We start from the raw sequence: 19843 nt of genomic DNA on the forward strand, positions 1-19843 counted from the left end.
GCACAGTTTTTCTCTCTGGAATGCTTTTCTCTTCCAGAAGCTGCAGTAAATTACAGCCATATGCAAAAGAGGCACTACTTCAGAACCGCGCAGTCTTGCAGGCGTTTTGCACCTTCTTTGGCCTAAACCGTAAATCTTTCCCTGCATTTAGACGACAATTTGGATCTTTGAATTGAATCAGTCAATTTAAAGATGCATTTAAAACTGCAAGGAACAAAAAAATCACGGGAAAAGAAACCCCCCTGACGATAAGCAGAGTACATTTTCTGTGCATCAATACTTTTAATTCTTTAACAAGTATAGACTAGATTGTACTGTGTTCTATATTTATGCTGTAGCCTGCTAAAAGAGCAGTGTGTGGCTTTGGCAGTCTGCACAATTTATAATAAAACTGGTTTTATTGTTTGGGACTAAGAGAAACATTTTCCAAGATCTTACCTAGTGATTCCACTGTGTGCCATTTAATATTATATTCAATAAAAACATATATTCTTCTAACAAACTGTTTTCTTTTCCTTTAGCACCTCCGCATGTTAGTATGATTTATATAGGAGCACATTTTTTTCCCACTGATTTTGTTCTCAAATCTGCCCTCTGCTGGGTGCCCAAGTGGGTTCATACTGTAAAATGCACCACAAGAGACGTGCTCCCGGCGTGCCTTGGCTTCACTTTTCCCACGCATTAAGGACACTAGAACAGATGTAGTAAAGAATGCTAACGTTAGCTCAGGTTTTTACTCCTGTTTTCCTCCTGGGGGAGCCATGCAATATTTAAATTAGAGGGTCGCGTTAGGCAAGGAGGCGCTAGGGTCGCTTGCGCGCCACCAGCGCCTCCTTGCCTAACGAGAGACCGATCGGCGTGGGCCGCCCGCCGGTTAGGAAAACCGACGTCAAGTTTATCGGCGTCGGTTTTCCTAAACGCCAAACAGCCAGGGGTTCAGGAAACGGATGCTTGTGAATTGAGCGTCCATTTCCTGCACCCGACTGCCGGCGTTTTCTTTTGTAAATTTTTTTTTTAAGTTAGTTTAGTTTAGTTTAGTCTCCTACTTAATATCGCAACGATATTAAGTAGGAGGCAGTACAGAAAAGCATTTTTTTTTCTGCTTTTTTATACCAGTTCAAGGAGTGTTCAGCAATTAACGCCTGCTTTGGGCAGGCGTTAATTTTTGATCGCAAAAATGTGTGTCCTGGACGCACATTTTTTTCTTGCTTGGGGAGTGAATAGCTAATAGGCTCATTCACATGCATTTGCATGTGATGAGCGCTATTAGTTTCACTCCAGGTTGGAAACGCATTGTAGAGGCGATAAGGGGATTAGTTAGCGCCTCTACAACCCGCGTCCAACTGCGGGTTATACAGTGCGCTCTGCCCCTAAGTGAGCTCTGCTATATAGCAGGGCTTTTAACTTTCTAAAATGCACATTAAGCCAGTTGTAAAGGGTACATGCAAATCCCAATGTACAAAAAGGCATTAGCTACTCCTCAGCAATGCACAGAAGTGTGTTAAAAGGCAGTCAGCTTAAAGCACATTTTCTTAAAGCTGGAAATTTAAATTCTGGATCAGAGAAGGAGTAAAACTTAACTCACATTTTTGGTGTCCGTGTTAAACTATTGCTGAGCCCAGTGTGGTAGTGTCTAAGCTGCACAGCAATAGAATAATTTTGGCTCCCAAAATATGTTTGGTCACCTCAGACCTAAAATAGGGCCAGATTTATGATTATGGCGTCCACAGGCAGAAGACTGGGAATGGGAGGGTTTCACCCCCAGAATTCAAAAAGCAGCAGGGGGGAGTCCCAGTATTTTTTGAGCCTTCAGAGTCTGGCGCCCTAGTCACTTGCCCGTGTTGCCTATGCCTAAATCCAGCCCAGACCCAGAAGTTTAATTTCCAATGTAAGCTCTCAGAGAAGGCACCTACAGTTGAAGAGTACACTGGCGCTCTGCATCCCAACTTTGGCGTACTGTTTAACTATAGATGCCCATCCTAGGCCACAGTGGCAAGGAATGGCAAGTAAATTCAAAGCATAAGCTCTTTGAGTGGGCACCTACAGCTAGCTTAAAGCATACACTCTCCAGGGGAGGGGGAAGGTAATAGAGAGTACCTGCAGCTGAACAGGACACCAACGTCAGATGCACAGCGCCAAAATGTAAACTCTTCAGCCTAAGGTGCTCGCCCCAGAGAGCTTAAACTTTGATTTTTCTTGTCATGCCTTGCCAAACTAGCATTGCAGTTGAGAATGGTGCTGTGCAGACCAACATAACGGGCTTCATTCTCTCATTCAAGGTTATTTTGATAAAGAATGCCAATTAAAATAAAGGAATAAGCTCTCTGAGGAAGGCACCTACAGCTAGGTAAACAAAGCACAAGCTGGCTGGGTGGGCACAAACAACTGAACAGCACATACTTGAGCACTACATGTGCCTGTGCTGTCCAGCTGCTCAGGAAAACAAAGAAAACCTGTGTCTGGTGCCTGCCTCAGAGAGCTTACATTAGAAATCGAACTCCTGAGGCTGAGGTGGAATAAACTCACATTTTTGGTTGCCAATGTTATTAATTTATTGTGCCCTGTGTGGTTCTCCACCTTGGACCCAGGAAGGACTGAAATTTCCAACTTAAGTTCTCTGCGGATGGAACTGAACAGAACACCAAAATCAGGATGCCCAACAGCAAAGTGATACTATTCAGTGGAAGGTGCCTGCTCCAGAGAGCCTACACAGGAACTGCATCTCATCCTCTGGTCTAAGGTGGAGTAAACTCACATTTCTGGTGACCAAAGTTATTCGATTGATAAGCCCAGTGTGGTAGAAACAGCTGGACACTATCACATAGGCAAGGCAATAGAATATCATGACCACCAGAAAAGTGAGTTCACTTTTACTCCACCTCAGGCTAAAGAGTTAACAAAACACAGGAGTAAAGGAGGTAAATGCTTGAAGTTGGAAGGAACGTGACCAAAATGGCCTTGCATGCAATGCTGGCACTGGGCATCCTGACTTGGGCACAATCTCGCATGCAAAGCCATTTGAGCAAGGCATGCCAAGAGAAATCAAAGAGTAAGGAATGGGCAAGGGAAAGGGATGCATGGCACCAAAATGCATAATGTTCAATCGTAGATGCTCTCCCCAAAAAGCTTACCCTTTGATTTCCCTTGGCATGCTTTGCACAAATGGCCTTGCAAGGGAGATTGTGCCCAAGTCAGGGTGCCCAATGACAATCTTGCATGTAAGGTCATTTTGATCACACTCCTTTCAACTGCAAACACTCGCTTCTTTCCCCTGTTTTAAAGCACTTTTCACTTTCAGCAACAATGCAGATTTTTCAGGTTAACTCACATTTTACGACGTTTTTCTCATTTAGCTAGTTTTTTTTGTTTTTTTTTTTACTCCTACTGGATTTGCATCCATGAGAGCTTAGTTTACCACACAGGGGTACCTGTATTTAACATGAGTGTTAAGTAAAGCCTGTGCTACAATTTAACTCCGATTTTAACACGGGTTTTATTACATCGGCCCCACCATGCTTTAGGAAAAGGCAAAAAGCAGCTTATAAATATATATATGTATGTATATATATATCTATATATATATCACGTACAATCCCTGCCAGCAATCAATCCATGCTTCTGAAAGAACAAAAAAGTTAAGGGGGGAAAATGCAATTAAATGTTTCTCTCTGCATTTAAACAATATATTTAATCTGACATCCTGGGCAAAGCAAGTAAGCTGTGCGCCTTCTCATGTCTGTATCATTACTTTTTATTTGCTGCTTTCTCTCCGTTTGTCAGCCTCTCTGTGGGTCATTAATTTGTCCCCTGTCTGACTGTTCCAGCACTAATGGTGTGCAAGACAGCCCCGAGACAGCCCTCATGCATTTGAGATGAAGGTCGTGAGATAGCAAAAGCAGGCAGCAAGGGCTGGCAATAAAAAGACAGAGGGCTGGCAGTCAAACAGAGAGCAGACAGGATGTAGCAAATTACAGGCTTCTCCTCCTAGCCTCTCTCCCTCTGAAGAAATGCTTGCTTCGGTGTGCGGCTGCCCTCTGGGGAAATAGTCTTCTGTCTTACAATTGCCATGGCTTCTTGGCTTCCTGAGCTCAAACATCCAGCTTTTTACAATACGCCCTCCCCTTCGCACCATTTCAGTCATAAAAAAAAAAAAAAAGCATTTATTTGAGAAGAAGGAGAATCACATTTGCTCATCAGCACTTCAATATGGTCTGCAGGCCTTTTTTTTTTTTTTTTTTTTTATTGTTAACCAGAGAATCTGTAACTACCTTTTTTTCTCCCCCCCCCCTCCTCCTAACTTTGAATAAAGAACATTGTGCCTGCGGCATAATTAAAAGCAAATGGGTGCACCGCGCCACATTAAGGTGGATTCTTCCGGCTCTGGGTCATAAACAGGCTCACACTACTACAGACTAAGTGGGAAGGGCCAGGAATCGGCCACCGGGGCTACTGACTAAGCTGGAAGGAAGACCTTAGTTTGCTGCAAGCTGCAAACCCAAGCATGGACAATTATTTTAACAAATTTACTGCGTATAAAGCACAGAGTTGAACACTGGGTCTGCAACTTTTTTTTTTCCAGGCACATTATATTCCCTCTGTTGGAGATCAGTGCTGGCTGCAGTACTTGTGCTGGCCTAAAACATGCCTGCTGTCATGTTATCTTTAAATGTTATCTGCCTTCCTTTATTCTGTTCCGTACTGACTCGCTCCAAGAAGCAGACAAATGTTATTGCTTTAAAAGCTCAACTTTGTCTGATGACTGAACCCTGAAAAAAATCACTTCTAGAAGTACCAGTGCAGGTCCCGAAGCAATTTTCTAAGTTACAGATATTCCTATGTTGAAGTAATCCTAGCAATACAAATTCAGGTCAGTCTGCTGGAGAATGCCAAATGCTGATGCAAAACGTAAATTAGCTCAGTAATGCAGCTGATTTTCTTGTGCCAGTTCCAGTTGCTCTGCGGTTTACCCGAGCACTGCTGCTGCTGCTGCTTCCTCTCAATCAGGAAGTCATAATGATCCCAGGTTCTCTGCAAAGGTCACCTCCAAAAGTTCACTCTGCTCCAGGACAGGGCAAAAGAGCCACATCCCACTTTACCGCCCGCTAGTAGGGACCGATTTCTTTTCCCAGCCTCAGAGCTAAAAATGCGCATTACTGTGTGTGCTGTGAGCGATAAATGGTACGGTGACGGGGGAGGGGAAGAGGGAGCAAAACTGAAAAGATGCTTCACTTATGCCAGTGTTCTTCCTTGTAAGGCCAGGGAGGCAGTGGTGGCTCCCATTCACCCTAAGTGTGGCTCCCTGACTCTCTTCCCCCCCCCCCCCCCCCATGCATGCTCTGTCCCTACCCACTCTGGTGCTTATATCACTTCTGGAAGAGTTCTGTTTTCTTCTGGCACCGTGCAGGAGTTTGGGCACAGCACTGACAGCCATGCGATGCCGGAAGAAAACAGAAAGCAAAGTTGCTTACCTGTAACAGGTGTTCTCCTAGGACAGCAGGATGTTAGTCCTCAGGAAACCTGCCCGCCACCCCGCAGAGTTGGATTCTTCTGGTTTGTTTTCTTTTTTCGTGATCTACTCAGGAGATTGAAGAGTGGCAGGCTGGGCATGCTCAGTGTGCCAGTTAAACTTTCTAGAAACTTTGGACATAAGTTTTTCGTGCCAGGCTCCATCTGATGATGTCACCCACATACTGCTGGCCTAGAAGAACAGCAGCTCCAGAGGTGGTGCCAGCAGTAAACCTCCAGCGAAAGAGAGGGAGAGTTAAGAAACTGGAATGGCTTTGAGACTGGCTGGCATGGGATTCCGGAGACAAGTTGGAGGAGTAGGAATGTGTGTGCATAGGGGGGAGACAGAGAATGAGTGTGGAGACTTTGTTTTTTAGTTACACACACACACATGCTCTGGAGACACCTGAACTGCAGAGCTGACCACATACAAGTGGCACACCCCTCCTCCCATCCCCACCCAACTTACTGTCGGGCCGAGAGAGCGAGCGCGCACATACCACTCTCCTGGGTGTGCGATTCTGTATTTAAATGAGGGCCCGCGGCAAAAAGAGGCAGCTGTCAGCGGGTTTGACAGCTGTGGCTCAATTTTGCCGGCATCGGTTCTCAAACCCGCTGACAGCCACGGGCTCGGAAACCGGACGCCGGCAAAATTGAGCGTCCGGTTTTCAAGCCGCGGGCCGATTTCAAAATTTTTTTTTTTAACTTTTTTTTAACTTTGGGGACCTCCGACTTAATATCGCCATGATATTAAGTCAGTGGGTGCACAGAAAAGCAGTTTTTACTGCTTTTCTGTGCACTTTCCCGGTGCCCGGAGAAATTAACCCCTACCTTTGGGTAGGCGCTAATTTCTGAAAGTAAAATGTGCGGCTTGGCTGCACATTTTGCTTTCTGAATCGCGCGGGAATACCTAATAGGGCCATCAAGATGCATTTGCATGTTGCGGGCGCTATTAGGTTCGGAGGGGTTGGACGCGCGTTTTCGACGCGCTGTTACCCCTTACTGAATAAGTGGTAAAGCTAGTGCGTCAAAAACGCGCATCCAATCGCAGGTTAACAGTGCGCTCCGCCGGAGCCCACTGTACTGTATCGGCCTGTGGGTAATTAGAAGGGGACTCCCTCCTGCTCAGGGCACTGGTCACTTTGGCCAGGGACTGTCCTGGCTCTCACACACTGAAGATTTTTTTGCCACTGACTTAAGCCCTACTTGTCAGTCCTGACTCCCCTGCAGCGGCCTGTCACGGAGGAAAAGATGCAGAGATGCTTAGTGGGCCACCGGCAGCAAAACTGGAGTAAAAAAGATACATGAAAAATAAAACCCCTCCCCCCCCCCCCACGAGCGACAGGTGGGATTTGTCAAAACAAAACTGGTCAAAAAAAAAAGGTGCAAGAAAATCACTGGCTGCAGTAAATATGGCCCCACTGGAACATGTGCAACATGCACAAGCAAACGAGCTGCGTACAGCGAGCCAATACATCTGTGGTTAGTACGCGAGAGAGCTGGCATGGCCCACCGAAGGAAGCGAAGCTCGCCACACATGTATTGAGTTAGACCAATAGAAAGGCATCACCTTCAACTTGTTTGCAGAGAGTTATTTGCACAAAACAACCGAAGATGGGACCCTACGTGCATTACCGTTTAAGGATGATTTCCAATGCATGGTATCAGAGTCCGCAATAAAACTTTCATTTCTAGAAGACACTCATTGAAATCTGAAGTTTCTCATACGAGATGCAGACGTCTTGTATGAGAAACCGAAAGACCAGAAAAGTTTTGTGGTTAGATAAAACGAGAGCCGGTATCGGGGAAATCCCGATAACGACGGGCACTGCCACCTCTCATGCCTTGGATTTTTTGTTTTTTTTTGTTTTCTTTGTTTTTATTCCTATCAAAATAAAACCTGGCTGTAACCTCACCTTGTACCTCTTCTTACATCCAGGAACCGGGCAGGCAAAAGGCTTCTCATCCCCACCGTTCATGCACATAGAGCTGAGGATAGCTTCCGAGCTGATGGCGCTCTCCGTGGTCCAGGACTCGTCGCTGTCTGACTCCTCGTAGTCTACTTCTTCCTCGTCATATTCACTGCCTGTGCGAAACGGGGGAAGGTGAATGAAGCAGAGTGAAATCATTTTAATGCCTCGGAAGGGTGCAGATCATCAAGCTCATCGGTATACTTATTTTTTTTTTTTTAAAATGCATAAAGCTCCTCTTTACGTCCTCCCTGCCCCTCCATTTCCCATGTCGTTCGGAGAGCTGGCATTAATGCAGTTAATGTATTTTTACAGTCAGGCAAGAGCAGTGTTAAAAGGCTCCACCAGGTATAGACTAAAGAACTACTCGTGGGACAGAAAAACAGGCTGGAAAACATTCTCCAAACAAGCCCAAAGCTGATTATTTAGGTCTCCCCCTCTTGCACAATCCAATCCCGAGCAGCATAATCCACCAGATCATGAACAGGTTAAAAGAATATGATGACAGGTCAGTATGCATTTACTAGCCCTGTAGAGTGAATAGGAATTATGGCAGAACATTAATAAGAATTCCAGCTGCAAAGTTCAGCCTTCTCAGGCAAAGGGAATAATGCAACCATGCCCTGCATGCACGCTACGATACAGATGTCTGAACACCTGCTGCTTGCACTTCTGCATCTTAATTTATTTCAATAAATATTAAGCAAGACTGTCTGCGGGACGCGGGTTAGGGATGAGGGAGGTGGTGGCAGGTCAGCATTAAAGCGCCGTGAGCATCTAGCACCGCCAGCTGGCAGCAGCAGCCTGCAGCTAAACAGTTTCCAGATTGAGGTTTCAGGCTCGTAAATAACATGGGATGGGAGCAGTCTCACCAGGAGAGAACAGAAGTACATCCCAGGATTTCAATGAACGGGAGGTGGGGGACAGATGTATTGTGCTTTGCACGGAGCACCAGGGAGTCTTGTGAAAAAATGTGCCCCCTGCAGAGTGAATACTTACCCCCCCCCCGAAAGTCACCGATCCTTTGCAGACTAAGGGCCGTATTCATCCGGGGTTTGCTTTTATTTCCCATGGAAAGGAAATGGGAGAAAGCTTTTAGCTTTTAGGTCTGCGCTCTCTCAGCGCTGTCGGGCGCATGGGGTTGGTGGATCTACATTAATTTCTAGGCGGGGGAGGGGTGGTGGTGGTGAGAGGGAGTCACATTCAATTTATTTGGAACACAAAATAATATAAACCAAGGAAATGCTACCATGGATGCATTGGTAGTGAACCTGCGGGGGGGGGGGGGGGGGGGGGGGGGAACAACCCAGGGTTTTATAGTCCAATTGGTTTCTTTCTTTCTTTCTTTCTTCTATTTTGTTTTTTTGTTCACAGTGAAGATTATTCAACAGCGCCATCAGCATGCGGTGTGCTAGAGATGAAAATCCGCGCGGCCTTAATGTCCCTCTCCTCTAGACATTTACAGTCTGAAGCTCTCTGAGCGCAGGGAGGTCAAGGTCACGCAGTGTGTGGTAAAACCATGATCTCCAGGATCAGAGCTCTGGGTCCTCATTTCTACACCAGACTGACAAGCTTTGTCCAAATGCGTGAGGGCTTCAACACAGTCACCTTCCTCGGTCAGACAAGAAAAGGAGGCTGGCGGGAATCTGCACTGTCTCTGCCTCCATCGGGCTACTTCAATTACTGCTCTGCAGGCCCATCAGCGAGGCAGCTCGTTTCCAAACTAAAAACAGAGCAGGCCACTGACCCAGTGACCCTGTGGCGAACCTTACACCAGGGCCTAATTCCTGCTACAGAAGAAGTTAGGCACTCAAAAACCAGGGGGGGGGGGGGGGGGGGGAGAGGGAGGGAGGGAAGAGATGGATAACAAAAATTATTCTGTCTTTCTTCCTAGCTGTTCAGGGAAGAGCTCTACAAGGATCTCTGAAAAGAGCTGGGCCTGGCGCCCAGCCACAGGAGGTCACTGCAGGGCTGGGCCCGCCAACAAGCTTTGCACCGAAGGAAACACAGAGGAGGACACAAAGTAAAATCTAAAGACCTCTCTGCCTTCCCTTAATATCCTACGGATGTATCCCCTCCAGCCCCCATGGTTTTAGCCTTCCTTGTCTCACTTTACCTCTTTGGCTGTCTTTTCTTCCGTTTGCACCTTCCCCATTCTGACCACGTTCCCCGCCTCATTCAGTGTAAATCATTCTCTCCAGCCCTCCTCTTGTTGAGATTCCTTCTACATTTTGAATGCCATTTTTTTTTTTTTGCCCTTAATTTTTAAAGCCATCTCTTTGAAAACCATGTCACTTTCTGCTCTCCTCTTGCTTTTATAAAGGTGCTGAACATAAAAACGTGTTGCTATTCCTATAGCTTCATGTAGTGTTTAGCCCAGTCCTCGGGACACACCCAGCCGGTCGGGTTTTCAGGATATCTCACAATGAATAGGCCTGAGATATCTTTGCATACAATGGAGGCAGTGCATGCAGATCTATCTCGTGCACATTCATTGGGGGATGTCCTGAAAACCCGACCGGATGAGAACTGGGTTGAGAACCACTACTTAGGCTCACTCTTCTTCCACTTCACGTACATTCTCCCGCCCTGCCAATTCCTCTCTGCAGTACCACCTTCTTTATCTTTTCACTAAAGCTGGTAGTTTTGAAATCCAGGACTCAGTTTGGGTTTTTTTTGCGACTTTTCTCCACCTTGACTATTATTTCAAAGCATACCATCTGATGGTAACTGCTGCTCAGGTGGCCTGGACATTACAAACTCTTTCTCCGTTCACAGGTACCAAGGTCCAACACTGGACTTCCCTTGTGGGTTCTGTTACACTTGGTAATGAACCCTTCTTATTCCCTCATTCTTCCTAATCCGTTCTTCTCAGAGTTACCACAAACCAGTTTACACTGAAAACTGTGATCCAGTTTTCTCATATGGTCTGTAAATGCTTGTAGATCGATGCAATAAAGTGAGCTCAGCTTAGCGCACAGGTTAACCCGTGGCTGGACACACTTTTTGAATGTGCTAGTCTAACACCCAATTAATGGGCCGATACAGAAAACTGCGCGGGAGAGCTGGCGAGTGCCTGCTCTCCCGCGCGTCCCTAGTGCCTCCTTTTTGACAGGAGCGGCGTCTGTCAGCGGGTTTGACAGCCGATGCTCAATTTTACCGGCGTCTGTTCTCAAACCCGCTGACAGCCACGGGTTCGGAAACCGGACGCTGGCTAAATTGAGCGTCCGTCTTCCAACCCGCGGGCAGATTTAAACATTTTTTTTTTTTACTTTTCGGGCCTCCGACTTAATATCGCTATGATATTAAGTTGGAGGGTGTAGAGAAAAGCAGTTTTTTCTGCTTTTCTGTACACTTTCCCGGTGCCGGCCGAAATTAACGCCTGCCTTTGGGCAGGCGTTAATTTCTGAAAGTAAAATGTGTGGCTTGGCTGCACATTTTACTTTCTGGATCGCGTGGGAATGACTAATAGGCCCATCAACATGCATTTGCATGTTGCGGGCGCTATTAGTTTCGGGGGGGGGGGGGGGGGGGGGGGGTGGGTTGGCCGCGCGTTTTCCATGCACTATTACCCCTTACTGTATAAGGGGTAAAAATAGCACGCCGAAAACGTGCAGCCAAACGCGGGCTAACACTTTACTGTATCGGCCCGTAAATAAGGGGATCAGCGCATGCAAACAAATGTGTAGCTAATAGCGCCCATCACTTGTAAATGCCATGTAGATGAGGCTATTAGCAAAAAATTGCCGTGCGCCCTAGGCATACTTTTTAAAAAGGCAAATTTAACACCAGCCCTGGAGCTGGTGTAAAGTCTTGCCGCGCGTCAAGGGCTCAACTAAAAAACAAAAAATACTGCTTTTCTGTGGTTCCTCCTACCTAGTATTGTCGCGATACTAAGATCCACTCCTTGCAATGACTAAAGATTATTAAAAAATGAAAGGCTTGATGAATAGAAAATTTGGGGGGTGCACAATATACATGGTCCAGGTATGTATATTATGTGTGCATATTATGCTGGTAAATTATCTGCAGCTCGTGTTGAGCGTCCATTTTCCTAACCCGTGCACTGCCACGTCTCCTGGGCACCCAATGCTTTTGAGTGCCAGGGACACACAATTTATCCCTAGCATGTCTTTTTTTTTGCTTGGCAGCTCATTAGATTTTTGTATTGCGCACCCAGGAGAGGCAAATGTATGCATGTTGAAAAAACAGGCACCCAGTTTGGATGCACGTTTTTATGCATGTGATATTGCATCAGTCCCTGAATATTTAGAAGGCAAGCTTTTAAGAGGGTGTGAGTAAGGTAGGATTAAAATCAACATGTGACTTGTGTATACAGATAGTAACTTTCAAACAACTCCGTGCAACCCCCATATTGGCATATATATGGTTGCATGGAGATCTACGACAGCATTTTATATCCTGTGTATATGAGTTGTGCTCAGATTGTAAAACATGCAAACGTCTAACCCCAAAAAATACATGTGTTTGTATGGTTATGCGCGAATACCATTAATGCACTGAAGGGTGTCTGTGTTTTCTCCCTATTTTAAAAACATTCACACACAAATTTTACGTGTGGAAAAAAAAATCAGGACTTGCTCACGCACAAATGTCGGTATATTTTAAAACATGCGCAGGTAACTGAAATCACCAGGTTGCCGAAACATCCACCAGTTCATCCAATACTTCTCTAGGTCATTGAGACCCTCCCTGGTTCTTCACTCCGAACTCCCCCCAGTCCTCCCAGCCACCCAATAACAGAAAATGGCCAAGTCTGATGCGCAAACTCCCACCCTTCTGAAAACGTGCCTTCTTGTTCACAAAGGCTAATTACATGTGTGCATGCCAATTTTATGCCAACGATCCCCGCATAAGTCTTTGAAAATGACCCTTAAAATCAAAATGTATGTGCACAGGTGCCTACTCCACTTCCTCAGGAAGGCCTATCCTGCCATTCCCAGAAAAACGGATTACGTATATGCGTTTTCACGCATGGAGCCTGGGTTGATTTTAGTACAGCCACTTAACGTGTACAAATCTGTCTTTTATGCACGCAGTACGGGCTTTGAAAATTCCGCCTTAAAAGGTTCAGGGAGGAATTCCTGTGAGCACATTCCACATCTGATGTGTGCGCAGGACCCCTCCCCCCACCTTTCACCACTGGGGGACGCAGGTGGGGTAGGAGCGCTCATCACTAACACACACCTGAGCTAGCATGAGCAAAACTCATTAGCAGCAGAGTTTTGGGCTTGCAGAGTAACACAGGAAAAACAAAGGAATCATTCGTATTACGACAGCAGCAGCAACAAACAAAAAAAAAAAAAAAGAGAAAAGGGAAAAAAAAAGTCTAAAACCAGTCAATCTACTAAAAATAGTCGCAAGTTTAATTAATGAGAGCAAAGATATTTGATTACACTGGGCTGGCAGCACTGTCAGGTAATCTGAGCACAGAGCTGTAAAAGCTGGCAGCCTGGGTGCTAACCTGACATCCACCACTCTCCATGTGTCCAGAATAAGTTGCTTAGGATAAGTGCCCCCCCCATAGCCCTGTGATTTATTTGATAGGATGTTGCTGACACTACTTTTTAAAACAAATAATTATATAAAAGATCTTTGCTCCTCAGTCTTGTGGAAAACCTCAGCTCTCTCTGCCTGCCACAACATCCTAAGGCATAAGGCTTCTTGAACTACTCACCCCAACCTGTGAAAGGACAACTCGCCCTGCATAGTAACTTTAGGCTTCTTGTTCAGACAGGTGAACGTGCTTGCCTGTTGCAGATGAAGTCTGAAGCTCGGTACATCGCCACCAGCCTTACTTAGAATCCTTGTTTCCTATTGTTGCTGGGAATATCCAATTTGTACTGCTGCAATATGCCCTGCAGAGCAGTTTCTTTGCTGTAGTAGTTTCCAGTTTCTACCACCAGCAGCAGATCAGTCTGCAACATCAAAATGCTCGCTATTTGCCTCTAGAGGAGCAGGACATGTTAGCAGCTCTGCTCGGCTGCGGTTGGCACAAAGCGAACGCTCCCAGCCCCAGCAGGTAGAAGGCTCATACAAAAGGTTTGATTGCTGCAGGGACCTCAGGCAGGCAGGCAATTTCACCTGGGTCAAATCAGCCTTCCTGCGGCATATCAGGAATGTTGCCACTGAATGCATTTCCCAAACAGACACAAATAAAAGCCGTGTGCTTCCAGGCTCCTATTTCATGCCATCGTTAATAACTTCAAAAGGCAAGTTCAGATTTGATATGTTTATTTGTTTTATTTATTTATTTAAAATTATTCGTATACCGCTTTTACAATTAGAGTTGGTCAAAACGGTTCAAAGGTAAAATATACATGTTGGGGCAGATTTTTAAAAAACGCACCAGGCGCGAACAAAAGTACGCTGGATTTTATAAGATACGCGCGTAGCCGCGCGTATCTTATAAAATCCGGGGTCGGCGCGCGCAAGGGGGTGCACATTTGTGCAACCTGTGCGCACCAAGCCCAGCGCGAGCTGCATGTTCCCTCCGAGGCCGCTCCGATTTCGGAGCGGCCTCGGAGGGAACTTTTCTTCGCCCTCCCCCCACCTTCCCCTCCCTTCCCCTACCTAACCCACCCCCCCCGGCCCTATCTAAACCCCCCCTTACCTTTGTCGGCAAAGTCACGCCTGCTTTCAGCAGGCGTGACTTTGCGCGCGTCGCCGGCAGCCCCGCTCCGTCCTCCGGTCCCAGGGGCTGGTCCGGAGGCCTCGACCACGCCCCGGGCCGGCGCCACGCCCCCGGGCCCACCCCCAAAATGCCGGGGCATGCCCCCGAAACGCCGTGTCGTTTCGGGAACACCCCGGACACGCCCCCTCCCTCCCCTTTTTGAAAGCCCCGGGACTTACACGCGTCCCGGGGCTTTACGCGTGCCGGCGGCCTACGCAAAATAGGCGCGCCGGCGTGCGCGGGCCTTTTAAAATCCGCCCCAATAGGCATAAATCATAAAAACAAAACAATAGTTTAAGACAAAAACAAAATAAGCAGATGGTAAAGCTTATATCTGACTGGGGCTGGGTGACGTTAAGTTATTACTGTAAAGCATGGGAACCGAAGGCATTGGAGAACAAGTACGTTTTTAAACTTTTCTTAAAATCTTTAGGGTTAATGATCTGCCTTAGAAAATCTGGTATGGAGTTCCAAAACAGAGGACCGGCGACTGAAAATGTTATATCACGCTTGGCCTGAGGATCTGCTGGAGATCCTAAAAGCCCAACACTAATCATTCCGGTCCACGAAAAGCCTTGTTTGTTCCAGGTTGCCATAGCGAGGAAGCCAATACATTTAGACGCGATTTTGACTGTGGAACATCATTTGCTCTCGTTCTACTTGATATCTCAGCAGCTTTTGATACTATAGACCATACTATTCTCCTCACATGACTTCAATCTTTGGGTATTGCGGGCACTGTACTTTCCTGGTTTTCTTCCTACCTATCTAATCGAATATAATCAACCCAGGGTTGAAACTGAAACCTCTCTTTGTTACTGAGTTACTCTTTCCACTGCTAGCGTCTTCTTCTCCCTACCCCAGTACCCCCTGTTTTATTGTAACTTTCCTGCAACTTGTTTTGTTAAGGTTTGTTAAGATTTCTTGTCACACTGTTCTTTGTAAACCGATTTGATATGATATTTTTCATGAAGGTCGGTATAAAAAAAGTATAAATAAATAAAATAAATTGAACTGTTGTGTACCTCAAGGCTCAGCTCTATCTGCTTCATTTTTTTTTTAGACTATTTTTATTGCATTCCAAATAAATAAAGACAGCAAAAGCATGTCAAAGAAAACAGAGAATGGTATGCATATCACCATAAAAAACCAAAGAAAAAGATCCATCAGGCAAACCTTCAAACTATTTCCCTTGGTACCCTGGAATTGGGGGAATAATCAGAAACATTTTAGAGCGATCTCTATAAAGGAATCTAAGAACAAAGGAGAGGCAAGATTACAATTCAATCTATGGCTGCTGCTTAATTGGCATCCCCAGGGCATTGGTAGGCGTACAAAAAGAAACCTAATTGAGAAGGTCCTCACACATTTACAAGGAAATCTTAAAGTGATCTGAGCACCCATCTGTCTTGCACGAGGCCAGAGAGCTAGAAATTTCTTCCGAGGCTGTTGCATAGCGCTGGATATATCCGGATATATCCACACCTTTTGACCTAAATATAAAGATTCTCTATTTTGAAGAAAAAAGCCTTAATATAGAGTCCTGATCTGAGGAAAAACCAAAATTAACCAAAAGAGTTCCCCTTTTCTCAACTTGGGTTTCATCAGATAATTCCAAAAGATCAGAAAGATTAACAGAGACAGATACATCTCTTTCCTGTTTTGTAAAAGGCAAAAAGAAAACTTTTGAAATTGTTGGTAATGCATCAGATGAGAAATGGAGTACCTCCTGTAGATAATTTCTCAACTGTTCTCTTGGGGACACAATTTTGCACTTAGGAATATTTAACACCCTCAAATTTAAATATCGTGAGGAATTTTCTAAATTTTCCATCCTTTTAGAGATAGTAAATTCAGTTTGAACTAAACCATTCTGAACAACTTGCATTTGAGTCACTTTAGAGTCCAATTTTTCTAATCTAGTTGTGTGGGCAGAAACTAAAGAGTTCAGAGAGAGAACTTGACTGAGTTTCTTTCATAACCGATGTTAAAGAAACAATTGAACGTTCCACAGAGAGAAGGGCATTCCAAATTGTATCCAGAGTAACAACAGTAGGTTTAACCAAAAAAGGTTGTGAAGAAAGAGTTACCAAGGAGGTGCGATGAATATCTCCTGCTGCGCTCTGGGCTGCCTCCGCAAACTCTCTCCCAGTGGGGGTGGAAGCCATGGCAGTGGAACCGCAATATTCCACCTTCATATTCGATGGTAAGTCCTCCACTAGCGACAAAGGTGATGATAAGATATTGCTGGGAGCACAAATCGCAGAGCTGGTTGGGAGAGAGGCCTCAGGGGGTGCCGCTTCTAAAGACGCCTCCCATCCGAGCGGCACACCTGCTCTCTTAACAGCGATGTGTGTAGGAGGGGAGGGAGTAGCCAGAGCTCCGGGACTAAGAGATGTCTCATCCAAAGATGCTGGTGCTCGCTCTGCGCCAGCGTTCACTGTGGTCCTGCCTTCAGGAGCAGAAGAATCAGAAGCTATACAGAATCCCGCAATACTTGTCTGAATCAGGGTAGGCTGAGCTGAGACCGAAGCAACCTCTCTCACTCTCCCTTTCCTCCTTGGTATGCGGCATGGCAATAGGAAACGGTACCAAGTACAAGGGAATGCAGAGCTTCAAAAACCAAATCCCCTCCTCACAGTGCCATCTTGAAACTCCTATCTGCAGCATTATTTAACATCTACTTGACCCCCTTGTGTCGTCTCCTTGCAAGCCTTGGAGTATATTATAAGTTATTGTTGCGTCTGTCGGTCCTAGACGGCTTTGCCCCGTTTGCCTCACCTTATTCACGGCTCCTCCCGCTTACCTGGGAAAGATGGCTAGCGCCACGTCTACAAGCCGACCTCTCTGGCATCCCCGGAACGGCTATGGTGCAGCCTCCCGCCATTGCTCCTCCCAGGTACCTACTAGGGTGCGCGCATGCAACCCACGTCTTTGAACCACCATTGGCGCGAACCTCGAGGGCGTTCCCTCATGCTGACTTCACGCCATCCGGGTATATTACCTTCACTAGTTTGCTAGCTCTTTGAGTTAGCAAGGACTCAAATCCGTTCTTGACTACGCTACTCTGCTGCTTCCGTGCTGCCACAGGAAGCTCTCTCTCTGCCCTTTGGGGTAACTGCTAACCTGGGTACCCGCTCCTCGGGGGCCCTCTGCTTTATTTCAGGTGCCTTACAGGGAACAGGTACTCGCTCCTCGAGGGCCTGCTCTCCCTGCCTCGGTGCCTATACCTTCTACAACATACCTGGTGGAATCGCATACCAACAGCTAACACCTAGTGAGTACTCTAACTCTCAGTCTATCTCCTCCACAGTATCTCCTCACTGGGAGACCTGCTGCGGAACCTCCTGATGTCATCAAGGAGAGAAGGGCTCCCTCTGCCAAGGTCCCTGAGACTGCAACTACTGACTGCGTCACTACTGCCACCGGTGGTGGCTCTCTTCAAGCTGTCTAATAAAGAACTATTTTGTGTTTTGTGTAGTACGAGTCTAGCCCAGTGCTGTGGCTCCTCATGGGGCTCCTCTCCATGGGCGTGGTCATCTCCACAGTACCCAAGGATCCACCAAAACACACTTAACCACAACAGTTATATGCAGGCAACATACAATTCTTCTTTCCTCTAAAAAAAAATTCATGGAATGAAACAGAGGAATTCATAATACACTGCTTGACTACTGTTCATACCTGGTTATCTGCTAATATGCTTGCTCTTAACATATCAAAAACTGAAATATTGATTCTCTCTCGTTTTGCCAACCCACACATTCCAACTGTGATTACCTTTAGGAATTTCAACATCTCAATTTCAAAGACTGGCCGTAATCTGGGAAATATTATTGACCCTGCCCTCTCGATGCAAGAACGTATACAATCTCTTACACAAGCTGCATTCTATAAACTATGATTATTGCATCATCTGAAACCTCTATTAGATCCTGCTGACTTACGTACCATTCTTCAATCTCTCTTCTTTTCAGTTTAGACTATTGTAATTCTTTTTTCCTTGGTCTTCCTACCTATAAAATCTGGCCTCTTCAAATTATTCAAACTTCAGCAGCAAAATTGTTGATTGATTCCCCAATTCGTAAACATATAACTCCAGTAATGCAGTCACTTTACTGGTTACCTATCACATTTAGTATGCACTATAAATTGGCAATCACTATCCATAACCTTCTCTATAATATCACTTCTCTGTGGATCATTGCTGTCTTAAAATACTTACCCCAGCAAGACCACTGAGATCATATAGATAGGGCCTTCTGGATGTTCCCTCCTCCAAAATAGCACATCTGGAGGAAACCAGAGAATGAGCCTTCTCAATAGCAGGACCCTTATTCTGGAATCTGGAATTCCCTTGCAATTGAAATCAGGCTATTTAAGAGAACCCACATTCTTTAAAAAAGCATTAAAAACATTCCATGCCAAAAAGCCTATTCCATCTTTATAGTTTTCTAGACTACTCTGTTGTTCTTTTTGTGTTTTTAATAATATGACATTATGAAGGTCTTATCTTTTATTGACATTTTGATTATATATGTGTCTTGTCCCCCACCCTGATCATAGGAAAGGTGGATAACAAATTCTATAAACTAAGAATTTCAGGAAACAAGTCAAAACATTTCTTTTTGATTTAGCCTATTTTTAGAAGTATAGATTTATTTTAATATTACTGATGATTTGTTTTATTATGACTGTCTATTTTATTATTAGGTTTATCTGGTATTGTTATGATTAAGATATCTGTTTTGGTTATTTAATAATTGTCTGATTATAATTTAAATTTTTTTTTATTTTTGCCTTGTCTATCTGTTTTGATGATTTTATGACTATGTATGTTTCCCTGTTCATCGCCTAGGCCTTTTGTGTTAGGCGATCCATAAATTTTAATAAATGTAAATATAAATGTAAATGTTTTAAAATAAAATAAACAGGACCAGCAGCTCAAAGTAAGTGATGATTAGGGACCTTGGTTTTCATTTTTCCTGGGAATTTATCTGTTTCATATATCAAATAAAAACAGGAGAAAATCATTGGGGGAAAAAATGAGTCTTTCTTTTGCACTAATTTTTCTCCCATTTTTGTTATAATAACCACAAATACATTCTCAAGAAAAATAAAATACAATTCTCAAGAAAAATAAAATAAAATATGAAAACAAAGGTCCTTATAATATAGCAGAAAGTCCAGGATTTAAGTTGTTCCAGAGGGGGATATTTTCAAAGGCATTTCCATGGGTTAAAATGTGTTTTACCTACAGAAATAGCAGTCATAAAATTGCCCTCCCAATTTACAGCGTATGTCATGTAAAAGCATACGTTACCCAGACCGAGCAGAGGTTTTCCCAAAGGCGGAGGTAAAGAGGGTTTTGCATTTTCAAAAGTAGGTGGGTACATTTTCTTTAAAAATATCTGCATAAAAATTAGCAGGTGTAATTCTGTGCAGACAGATATGTTGGAATAACTTTCAAAACAAACTTGTGCATAAATTTGCTTTTAAAATTGTTAGAACTTAGGAGCAATTTAAACGTACCAGTTAATTTCCTTTCCCTTAGTCCTAGCAGGCCAGTCCATATGAATAGGATTTCACTGCTGGCCAGTAGGTGGCAGCAGAGAACTTTTTCATATTTTATGATGTCACCATTTCTTATATATTCTGAGATAGCTGGGCGGAC

The 19843-nt window shown here is 44.9% G+C and overlaps 1 protein-coding gene across 3 annotated transcripts in view; it reads right to left on the minus strand.

Annotated features, from left to right (window-relative positions):
• The window catches only part of JAZF1 (JAZF zinc finger 1), a 527943-nt gene that overhangs the window by 20655 nt on the left and 487445 nt on the right, over window positions 1-19843 (minus strand). For all 3 annotated transcript variants that reach the window (XM_029589186.1, XM_029589187.1, XM_029589188.1), the window contains one exon: window positions 7422-7591. In XM_029589186.1, coding sequence (XP_029445046.1) covers window positions 7422-7591 — 170 coding nt within the window. The remainder of the gene's footprint in view (window positions 1-7421; window positions 7592-19843) is intronic.

This window comes from Rhinatrema bivittatum, chromosome 2 (genome assembly GCF_901001135.1).
Source record: "Rhinatrema bivittatum chromosome 2, aRhiBiv1.1, whole genome shotgun sequence".
Lineage (NCBI taxonomy): Eukaryota > Metazoa > Chordata > Amphibia > Gymnophiona > Rhinatrematidae > Rhinatrema > Rhinatrema bivittatum.